The following is a 12,023-nucleotide window of genomic DNA, read 5'->3' on the forward strand; positions in this document are numbered from 1 at the left end:
TGAATCTCTTGGTATGTCATTTGTTCTAGCTGCTGCAACCCTGTTCTTCTTAAAGGACAATTTTGCAAAGAAAGCACTTTGTTATGAACATATTCCATATAATACATGAGTACGTGCATCCCAGGCCCATTAAAACTCCCTAAAAATCTTCCATTTTTGCAATTTTATGAACATGTGTTCGTGTAATTTAAGAAAATTTAAGGTAATAAAAGTGCAAGGGAATGAATATAAAGTTAAGATAGCATTGAAAATGCTTACAAATATATCTGAAATAGTAAACAATTACACGACGCACCATAAATAACTTCTCCTTCCCTTAATTAGCTCTCTAGCTTCCTTTGCAATGAGGTTACTCCTCTATTTTCAAACACAGTCGCCTCTGGCTATCACGTACTGCCACCATAAAACATTGTTAAAGGAACTGCCTCGCTAGCCTCGGACAGCTAACTACTTCAGTACGGAAGAAACTATACATCTCTAGTCACAAGCATTTTTAAAAGACTCGATGCAGCTGGCAAGATTTCTTATCTACATCTTTGAAATACAAAGAACAGAAAGAAAAAAAAACCCCTCATAGCAATGTCAGGTCACAATACAAGGAAAAACAAAGAATTCATTTTTCCGTGGAACGCTTCATAAAGAAAAAAAAGCTGCATTTCTTTGCTAGTAAAATTTCAGGTTAGCTGGCATCTGATTTGTCTACTAGACACAATCTATCTACTTCTTCACGACACCTTCTCTGTAGTGGTAAGTTCTTAGGACACCAAAGACTTTGAAGATACTACTGAACAGGCTAGAAACGTCTGTTTACTCATCACAGACTAATGAAGAGTCCCCAACAGAAAAATGCTTGAGAAGCTCCTAGAAGGATTTAACTAATGCACTTTTTACTTAGTCAACAAGTGTCACAGGGACCTGTCTGGTTATAAAAGGTGGCTGAAGAGGTCCTTGGAAAGCAGAAGCAGAGCTGAAGAACCTCCATAGGACTGCACAGCAAAGCTTCCTGTCTGGACAGACCAACTCTGATGAAGCTGTGCACCTCCGAATCTTTCTCCTAAGATGACAAGCAGAAGAAATTTCTGGTCCTGCACAATTAAAAGGACAAGGCTCCCTCAACACTGAACATGACAGATTGCCTCAGTTATCAAAGACTGACAGAGATGAAAGCTGGGCATGACTAAGTAAAACTTGAGATAGATCTATTCTCAAGATCTTTTCCAGTTTAGGAGTCCAATGCAGGAATGTGGCATTTCTCCAGTGTTGCTCATGATGGTAATGGTTACTGAAAGTAGAGAACAAGTTTGAACCACGGAGGGGACTGCTTTCAGGTATGATATTAATAACGGTCTCGTGGAAAAGGGCATCTCTGCTGGAGGGAATACCGCAGTCATGCCCTTCAGAGCCTTTAGTGCTGCTGGACAGACTGGCGTGCATCAAAGGATACAGGTTGGAGGCTGAAAACAACCACACACACCTTCAAAGTTTAGGATAAATCATCACATTTCCAGGGTTATCTACAGGTAGTAGAAGCTCAAAGAGACCATATTTGACAACACACCAAAACCCCATTCCACTTTGCCAGAGACGCACAGCTAGTCAAAACTTTGTGCGGATAGGGAAGGTGGAAGGTGGTCGAGACCGCACTACTGTTGATAACTATCCAGTTTATACCCTGGGAAGTGCAGAGCACGCCTGGTGGGGCGGAGTGACTTCCCTGTTTTGGGAACGGGGTGAAGTAGCAGAAGGTACCAGCCAGGACCCAGCCAGCCTCAGCCTCTTCTGTGCTGGTACCACCAACCGCACAGAGCCCTGCTCCCCCTTGAACAGCACCGTGGGGGACACAGGCGTTGGTGGGGTGGCACAGCACGTCCCACTGACCAGAGGATGAGAGAAGCCAGGAAGCGAGGGAGGATGACGGACTGGCTCGGCCCTGACCTTGCCATGCTGTGCAGAAGCCAGCAGAGACCTCCCTTTCCTCCCTCTGGAGATGAAGGACGAACTCAGGGAAGACAGAGAACAACTCTGCATAGCTGGAGGCACAGTTTTGATGAAAATGAGGAAAAAAAAAAAAATAGAGACAAGAAAGAGATGATAAAGCCTCAGCTCGAAAGCATCCTGAGACAGACAGCCAAAAAAGCGTTGGTCTTGAGTCAAGGATGTGGCTAGGAATTGAGATGCGGGAGGCAGGCGGTGTGGAGCGGGTACGCCGGCTGGGATGCTCAAGAGCAAGAGCAGCCCTAGCAGAGAGGCAGAAGGCAAGAGCGCAGCCGCAGGGGAGCGTGCACGCGGAGAAGTGCTTGGAGAAGAAAACATATTGCTGTGGGCTTGAATTAATCACTTGGAAATGATAACACAAGCCTTGCTCTTCTGGCTTTCAATATGAGTCTTCCCATGTGAGGTACCCCTTACAGAGCAGGGAGATCCTACTTTTTAACTTTTAGAGACCAAAGAGAAACAAGAGAATAAAGGATGATGGGGTGAGGCCGAGTTGGGCAGAGGCCACGCAGGGAGCTGGCAGAGTCTTCTGCAGCAAAGAAAAATCTCGTTTGTTTTTTTTTTTTTTTTCCCCTGAAGTGATGAGACAGCAGGAAAACAATAACTGTCTGAGGCAGCCTACCTGCTGGAAGGACCACGAGACTGCTGGCCTCCGTGCCTAGACGAGAGGGAAGAACCCAACTGTAATGAATCAAAGAACAGGGACCGCCTGGAGGGGAAAAGGAGGGGGAGCAAGAAGCAAACACCCTGGCACCAGCAGAAGCTGTTTTCTCCCACCCCCAATAATTGGAGTTATGGGGCTGATTAGATCAGGTACACATCTACATATCACTGGATCTGCAGCAACAGACACCCGCAGAACAACAGCTCCTGGCAAAACCACTTAACAGCATTTAGGCAGTAATAGGTGCGATGATGCACAAGCACACGAATGCCAAGCGTCTCGCGTCCCGCTGAACGGCATTTCATACTCAATCAACACTTAGCACGAATGCTGAAGGAGGTTTTCCGGAGATCTTTTTCAATACTTGTTATATCCAAAGTTATGTCTGGGTGCTTCAAAAACAGGCTTCCCTTAAACTGTTCAAAGGGTGATAGCCCTACCTGAATGCTGTGCAATAGAAAAATACAGTGTATTAGGTTGTAATATTACAAATTAAACATTGCGTATGAAAAGCTACTCCAGGAGTCACTTGAGGCTAAACAGTTAACGCGTTCCAAAAAAAGAAAAAAAAAAAAGCAGGAAATAGCAAGGGTAAATTCTAGGTGTTAATAAAAACGTATCCACCCAATGCTGCTGCACCAGACAAGTTGAAGCACTGTAGTCTGGCGTATATATGTTGCCATATATATGCCACAGCAGAAGAAACACCTCACTTTCCAGAGTGTGCTAAAAATGGGGTTTACTCAGAAGAACCATAATTTGACCACAGAAGCTCAGTGTTAATCTGCTTAACAGTACAATTCAGGGCTTAAAGGGAGATCATCTGTTCTAGTAAGGCTTCGTGAATTATACATCCAGGGGGGCTAAAGCCAAAACACTCATCTTCGCTACGGAAAGGTAAAAAAAGTTGAGTTTTCCAGCATAGAATTTACAGAAATCTCACTTGCGTATTTCTCTTTAGAAAGGGAATTGCTGCTTCAAGACTTACCACGCTGAAAAGCTAACACAACCCAAAATACCTGGAGTCTGCTCAGAGAACAGCATCCTACTTTACCTGGTTCGCTGTCACGACAAAAATATCCCCCCAAATGCCGACCTCCAAACGCCACAGAGAACCATAAGCATATCACGGCTCCTCTCTCTCATATATAAAAGACTAAAATTTGCATCTTAAAAGAGGCTGAAGTCTGCAGAAAAATTGCTGAAGGTGGAATGATGTCAGGATTGCCGCATATATTTATCGTATGGCAAAACAAGCCCCCTCGCCCAGCAAAGCTCCTCCGACCATGGGGAAAAACCATTCCCAAGGTTTGAACGTTAAAGATGCAAAAAGGTGGGAAACACGACCGCATGTTGCCTGTGTAATTTCAGGTCAGTGCTCCCGTGCACCTGCGTTAACGTATAGCTTTTATTTTCAGGACTGTTTAGTATTTACCAGTTCAGGGCACGTGCCTCATTCCGATCAAATGTTGCACAGAGCTCAATTAGCAAGAAGTGATTCAGTCTCTTATCCAGAATCTCATTTAATGTCTCAAACCCTGGTTCTGAAGAAAGAGTTGTTGATTTCTACATACGGTTTTGCAGTGCGGTGACTAGAGCACACGAGTGCTCTGCAAATATTGGCACGTCTGTGTTCACGATGACTTGACGGCAGGCGGGGAGCAGAGCTGCTCCATGCCATCAAATGCACAGCCAGGGCAGAGATTACGAAACCCCACCGGATGGGGGTTTCAATACGATGCGGTTGATTTTAAGATTACATGTTTCAGGTCTGCAAGCACACCTCTGCAGCCAGCAGCTCCATTTCCCTGTCCTGCAGACGGCATGGAGAAGATGAGCGAGCCGCTGCAAGCTGCCCACTGGCTGGATCCGCTCAGTGGGACACGGCTCTGCGGCAGAGAGGAGAAAGCCAATTCCCTGCAACAGCGTCAAGCTGCCTTAGCCCTAAGGCCCCTTCTTTCCCTCTTCCACTCCTTATGTGTCCTCTGATTTCTGCAACAAACGAGGCAGCATGCCACTGGAAAGCAGCCTTGCTCTTACCCTTCTCTGTACTACGTTCAGAGTCTTGTGAAAGAGATACCACTTGATCATCAAAAATTGGATCAAAAAGATGTGAAAAAAAGAAAAAGTGAGTGAGACTTGCATGGGAAACTTAACTACTCCCATGTCGTAGCTTGAGTGCTCAGCTTGGCAACTTCAATAATGCGCTTTTCATTCACGCATGTGTCTCTCATCCTCCTTTTTGAGGGGCGTTGTGTGGTTTGTGTGTGTGTGTTTTCTTCCCCTCCTTAAAGCAAATGCAAATGTCACCACCAGGTGACAACACGAACACCAGATGAGCAGGGCTGGGACTCTCATTTTCCACACAGCGCCTCGCGGTGAGCCAGGGGAGTCACTCTGCAGCCAGCCGGCTCCCAGGCACGATGAACCATGTGCTTGGCTATGCTCAAGCGATCCCCAATTTGCTGCCGACAGCGGTAGACCAAGGACTTCAGAGCCCATGCTGGAAGGGATGGCACCCTGGGGAGCATAACTCCCCTCCGGTCACCCCACGGAGCCCTGTCCCTCCTTCGGACCCGTCCCACCCAGCCCACCCCTCTGCACTCTCCTGCCCTATCCTCGCTTGTCCAATTCCAAGTTACTGCTCCAAAGCCTCGGACACCAAGGCTTCACAGCCGAATCCCCTAGACGATTATTCTTACTATTTTTAATCAGGAGCAAAACAACATATTTTTCCTTAGTCGCCTTCTTGGAAACAGCAAGACTTGTTTTGGCTGCAATCCTCTCAAAAATTTCATCTGATGTAGGCACCTAGCAGGGAAAGTTTAAAGCCAAAATCTTAAAGTTCAGAAAAATCACAAGCAATTGAAAACAGCCTCGTATTATTTACAGGAAATCCAACACAACCTTAACAGACAGTGCTGTCAGTTCTGCTAATAATTAAAAGGCAGCAATCTATTACATTATTTTTAGTTGTGCCCTTACTCTCCTACACTCGAGGGTCTTAAAATATCTGTGCGTCTGGGAAAAGTCTTCCATGTCAGCACTTGGATGTTATCCCACGGGATAAATTTGCCACACGCATACAGAGCTCGTACCAAAACCATTTTAACTCATTACTTATATAAATCAAACACAGGGAAATCGCCCCTGTGCAATCAGTTTAATTACACTCCCCCCCCGCCTGCCTCTGCTATGGATGTGATAGAGCGCAGCTCTAACAAAGCTGAAATTCAGAGTGCTGCGGGAGGACTCGCTCGGCTCCGGTCACACATGCTCTCCAGCTCCTGGGAGGTCCAAGCGAAAGTCTGAATGAGTTCAGTGGGTACGTCACGGCGAAGTCTTTGGATGCTTACAGGCGTTGGCAACGGAAAAGCCTTAAAAACCTCAAACAAACAAACCGCCGAGCTGACATCTATTTCCTAACAAAGAAACCCTACCCAGCGCCCCGCGCCTGACGGTCCTGCTCACGAAGCGTGTTTGGAAGGGGGTAAGGGAAATTTCTATGGCAGCAGCAGCTCCCCACCACCCCGGTGTGCAGGGCTGAATGAGGTCCAGGGCTGGCACACGCGGTGCGTGGTGGCAGCTCTCCAGAAGTACATGATTGACGTCAGTAACTTGTGTAATCATCCTGCCTTAACTCGAGTCCATAAACAAAGTTTTGGGGTGTTGTGTGGTGGTGTGGTGGGTTTTTTTTGTTTGTTTGGTTTTTGTTTGTTTGTTTGGTTTTTTTTTAATCCAGCTCTCAGTAGTTGTATTTTCTTATAGGACTGGAACAGTGAAAATATTTGGAGAAACCTCCACCATAAATTAAACTGCAGCAATCTGAAAGGTCCGCCTGCCACTGAACTTGTCCTCCTGAGCCTGAAACCTGCTACTGGATTTGCTTGTTTGTTAAAGAAAGCCACCACTGGAACTCCTTGAGACAAATCAAGGAGACTTGTCTCAAGGAGAAAGCCTCAGAACAGTACAAAAATCAGATTCAGAAAAATATCACACTGATTATCATCGATTTCCCCCTTCCCCAACAGCCTTTTTATATTGCAAGTCTAGCAACAGACTGTGCCTTCTGAAATCCTGGGAGAAAACCTCAGCTGGGGTAAAATGTCACAGCTCCCTCCATACCACTTGTGATCAGACCTCTTGCACATAAAAGGTGAGGTTTACCTTGCCGTAGGCTAAAACATCAGGATAGAGTTTGCCTTTTTTAATGCATGCTCAATGCAATCATCTCAAAGCAGCTTTGTTTCAGCTTCGCTGTAATATTGGCATGCCCAGACAGATGATTTCAGCTACGCAGCAAATGCAAAATCTGTGCACTGATGAATGGTGCTCTGCAATGTTCACCTGATGTTCTCCAAGTGATTTACTGAAAGCGAGGTAGTAAACATAGTGCTTGCTTTCTTCAAAGCAATTTTTGAATCACATCTAATTGATCTTCAAAACCACCTCTGCAGGATGCACAGCAATACTGTCCTCATTTTCAGGAGAAGAAATGGATAGGACACTGTCATGCTTTACACAGGGCTGTAGTTAAGAGAATCTGGATTGGAGATGGCAACAGCTTTTCTCTTTCCAAAGGTAATTCCAGAGAAAAATGCTTCAGTAAATCTGAATATCTTCACTTGCAATTATTTTCTGGTGTTGTCATGGCTGAAATCCCTCACTTTTTATTTTTTTCTCAAATCCATATTACTGCTCCTTCTCCCTTTTAAACTGTCTATATACACAGCAGGTATTTTCCCCATATTCCTTGACAGCATTTTATGTTTTCTGCTACAAAACTGACAAAAGATGCTGATGTGGGTGAATGGCAGCAATGACAACCTTAAGAAGTATTACTGGAAAGCCAGAAGTTTGAACTGTACTGCCTTCCACTGTCTGCAACACAGGTACTGATCCTCGCCTTGGTGAGGGATGTCCACATCCTTGTTGAGGTATTTCTCAAAATCATGAAAAAGAGGTTCAAGGAGGAAGGCCAGTTGGTTTTGGAGGTCGAGACCACGTACATTATCACACAAGAAACTCTGAAATAGTGTCGTCTAAAGTTGGTATTGATGCTGTATGAGGAAGAAAGACTTTACAAGCGTCATGCCTACCTTGTTGATGTGCAGTTGCTGTTGCTGGAATTGCTGTTTGTGTTTCTCCAAGAACTGCTGGTGCTGCTGCTGGATCACTAACTGCTGGAGGGCCTGGGCGTTCTGGGGAAGGGGAGCAGACTGCGTGCGCCCCAGCGGGCGATGCTGCCGGAGTTTGTGTATTGAAGGGGAGACCCGTTCTCCAGCAACCAGAGACTGTGCGTGGAGGGGCAGTCCTGAAAGATACCAGTCTGAAGATAATATGGAGGAAAAAACAGCAGAGAAGAAAAAAAGGAAGAAGAAAGGAAGGGAGAAAACGACTGTTGAGTAACGCTGATGGTGACAATGATATATAACGTTAAAACCAGCTACCTCGTCATTTACAGCTGAAGCATCCTTAAAAGAGAACAGATAACAATTAATTACCATTGGATGGAGTAATGCTTTGTTTTCTTTCGAATTCTGTTTGCTTGTTTACTCAGAGACCCTAGGGAAACGTTTCTTAAAATCAGCAATACCTTACGGACCCTTCCATCGCTCGGTGGGTGACATGAATTAAGATCACAGTGGTAGTTTGGAGAAGTTAAAGTCTTACAGCTTGCCTTGGTATAGGGAGTAATCCCGGGTTCATTTCTAGGAAAGTCCCAACCCAAGCTGCCACCCCGCAGCATCCAGCAAGTACACCTTACAGGGGGCTCACTGGATATGCTGAAGGATGATGGGTGCTGATGAAGCTGCTTCCCACTCCAGACCACAGAGGGAAGCACGTCTGCCCTTGGCTGTGCTACACCCTGCCCCGCAGAAATGACTAGGGATGAAAACTTCCACGTGATAAACCCCTGACCAGGTTTGCATTGGACAAAGGCACTCCCTGGAAGCATTTCAGGAATAAGGGAGTCATCAGGCTTCATTATTTCTGTAAAAAGAAGGTAAGTTAGAGGCTAAGATGACAAATAGCTAGAATTGTTTCCACCACTGTCCTGTGTATACATGCTAGCAGCTTAATGAAAACATAAGGTTATTTTGGGATAACTTGTGTTACTCACATGCCCTTGGCAATTTGGCTGTCTGATGACTACCATGTGAAAAACCTATCGGAGCTCCGGTAAGGGCAGGTCTTTAGGAAGTGTCTTGCCTTTTTAGCTGTTCTTGGGGTAAGCTAGTTCTTGCTCTGCTCTCTGCAAACATACCTTCACATACTTCTTAGAAAGCTGGGACATGAAGACACACCCAACACAAAGCCCAACCCGAGGGTGGAGGAGCTGAGGATAAGCCTTTACTTTTGCTCGTTACACCTTGGGATAGAAAGGCATCACTGGTGTGAAGTGCTGTCTCCCTAATGCGGATAAGGCTGCACACACTTTTAGGAAAACAGTACTCTCTTGCTTTACCTCGTTGTATAAAACAAACTAAAGACTGCACAAGCGGTCAGTAACATTCAGAAATACTGCCCAGTTCAAGGGTCAGAGAAGTTGTATCTTCTCTTTCTTCAGTCTTCGGCTGAGAAGAGGGAGAAGCTGCCCAGAAGTCTGCAGCCAGCTGAATACAGTGGAAAAGAAACACCTGGACATTTCTGTCCCAGGACATTCCCTCCTTTTCCCACTGATTCACAGAACTGCCCTACGTGGAAGAGACCGACTCATTTAAAAGCCTCTCTTCTTGGGGAAAGAGTTACCAAGTTTCTCCCACCCTTTGCTTTTCTGAAAAGAATCATGCAAAAGGGTATCTTATTTTATAAATGTGTGTCTCTATAAACGTCTGTATACACACACACACATCTGTGTGTGTACAAATATATGAGTAATTTGGAAAGATGTGGCCCATTTCCCTCATAGCACAGTTCCTCTTACCGAAAGTTCAAATTAGACAGCAGAGGAAGGGATCCTATAGAGTGTGCAGAGGACAGCTTGGAAGACTACCTTCCTCCAAGTGAACGACCAAGGTCCTCCTGTGAAAGCTTTCCAGGGAGACACCTTGTTCCTACTTCAGACAGACACATCAACGTGAAGAGTGTTACCCAGAGTGATCTGTCACAAGAGGAACGGCAGACCTAAGGAATTCTGCTCTAGTTTCCCCAAACCCCCGTGTCTACCTTCCAGCACAGAAAGAGCATGCCATCGTGCTGGATCATTTTCCAGCCGTTAGGAGACTATCTCCAGAGCTGAAGGCTATCAGCAGAATACTAATAAACTCCACTTTGCTTCCAAGGAACTTCGAAGTACTAACTGTAGTTTGGCAGCCAGTCCACTTAGGGCTTTTGAGACTATGTATTAGTTTGCTCTCTTTCAGTTGCTGCATCTGGAACATGTGTTTCTTCTTGTTGTTCTGTTGTACAGTGAATATTTTTAAGTGTTGGTTTACAACATGTTGTACTTACTCTGAAAAACCACACGTAGCAGGTGGACTAGAAGGAATACACTTGGAAGCAAACACAGTACACTGTAAACTGAGGGAAGCTCTCAGAGACGTCAAATAGGAAACAGAACAGCACTTCTTCCTATGTGTGCTTTAAAGCAAATGCCAGCACAAACAGAGAAGAAAGTTTTGGTGATAGCACAAGAGGGGAAATCTTCCCCAATGGCTCTTCATCAACAGACCTTGGGCAAAGGGCAACTGGTGAAGAGCCATGTCACGATTCTGGGTAACCCCGTCATGCCACAGCAACCGTGGCAGAAGGAGGCAACAGAAAATTACGTAAAGGTTCAAGGAATCTGCAGACACCACTCTCACGGCTCCGAGAGTGCTGGCTAAATACGGCACTTCTGTGCTTCAGCCTCCCCATATGTACGTGCTTATACGCTTATCACAACCCCACGTATACTCCTGGGATGTGAATGTAAAAGCAGACACAAGCCAAACCAGAGCTGTGCTGTAATGCTTCGGGGAACGACATCTCTCAAGAGTTTCCATTAGAAATGGAAGGAAAGAAATAAAAATCAACACGTCTATAAGTTACGCAGAACATCCTTTGTCCCAGCATTACACACTGTAAAACAGAAATGCATCCTACTGGGGATCATTGCTTTGAATCAACCCTATTTATAGAAATGTGTCTTCCCACAGGTACTTAATTCTGAAAATATGACACAGGGAGTGATTCAAAGCAATTAGCATACTGAAAATGTAACATATACAAACAAATACAATCTGTTTGAATGCAGTTGATTTTGCCATGTTTTTGCCATTTATAATAATGATGAAAGGCAAGTATTTTAATCTGAGATTTTGTAAATGCATGCCTTTCATATACAGAATAGAAACCATCCGTGATAAACAGGAAGGGTAATCATAAGACACAACATTTTTGTCTCAACTTTAATCTAAAGTGGTTAGGACTCTAACTATACAGTTTTAAATTGTGACCTACAAACTTGTGCTTTCCTTATGGAAGTAAATACTATTTATTTTCATTTCGCCAAAATGACAAGGCAGCTTCCCCCTACCTCTGGATGAGGTGGGCAACCTCTCATTTTGCAAGTGCCACCACTATCCAACGTATCAACAAACACATCCCAAAGGTTTTATGTTATACCTACAGAATGTACAGATGATGCGGAATCTCTTTTGTACAAGAGAACAGACTTTACAAAAACCCAACAGATGTCACTTGCTCTCCTTCCCCAGCTGGGACTGAGTTTTGCACATTATCTACGGAGCGCTCACCTGTGACTAAGGGAGTTTGTGCAGTTGGCTGTTCCAGTAAGACCATGTGTTGCAGAAGGGGGTTATGTGCAGTTCCCCCATCTCTTTCCAATGTTGTAGTGCTCAAGTAGGGAGTGAGGTGAGTGCCAGGAAATAAAGAGATCCGCTGCTGTAAGGTTGGGATAGTAAGTCTCTCCGCATCCTGCTGTGCTGATCCTCCCTGCAAACGCGCAATTGACGGCACAGTGGGTTAAGGGATAAATCGGTGCAAGCAGCATTTCAAAGGCTGCACCCCCCCCCACTTACGCTGGAAGGGCCAGTTGCAGGCAGTCCTAGCGTGATGTTGGGCAAGGAGGGAGACGTGTAGAGTGGAAGCTGTGTTACCGAGCCTTCGCGATTCACAAGTCTGTGAGCCAGGCTGGTCTGGAAACAAAATCAAGAACATCGTCCTGGTGAGAGAGGATCCACAGATCGGATCAAGGACACAGTACACTTGCTGTGAGGACACATCAGAAACGCACAGAGCTGACACTGGAAACACTGAACAGGGGAGCTAAGCTGTGCTTCAGATCCAGCCTAAATAGGCACAGACTAGGTGCCTGCCCTGCACGCCGATGCCGTGGCCACACCGGGGTGACAAGACC

At 45.4% G+C, this 12,023-nt stretch overlaps 1 protein-coding gene across 10 annotated transcripts in view; it reads right to left on the reverse strand.

Annotated features, from left to right (window-relative positions):
- HDAC4 (histone deacetylase 4) overlaps positions 1-12,023 on the reverse strand; it is a 277,372-nt gene that overhangs the window by 78,863 nt on the left and 186,486 nt on the right. For 7 of the 10 annotated variants that reach the window (XR_012044288.1, XM_072874155.1, XM_072874158.1 and 4 more), the window contains exons 10-12: positions 11,686-11,802; positions 11,401-11,599; positions 7,759-7,988 (exon numbers count right to left, since the gene is read on the reverse strand). Coding sequence is in view for 9 of the 10 variants with exons in the window: in XM_072874155.1 (XP_072730256.1) it covers positions 7,759-7,988; positions 11,401-11,599; positions 11,686-11,802 (546 nt within the window). In the remaining variant the exon portion in view is untranslated. The remainder of the gene's footprint in view (positions 1-7,758; positions 7,989-11,400; positions 11,600-11,685; positions 11,803-12,023) is intronic. The other 3 variants (XM_072874161.1, XM_072874160.1, XM_072874159.1) reach the window with 1 other exon arrangement.

Source organism: Ciconia boyciana, chromosome 10, assembly GCF_034638445.1.
Source record: "Ciconia boyciana chromosome 10, ASM3463844v1, whole genome shotgun sequence".
In the NCBI taxonomy this organism is placed as follows: Eukaryota; Metazoa; Chordata; class Aves; order Ciconiiformes; family Ciconiidae; genus Ciconia; species Ciconia boyciana.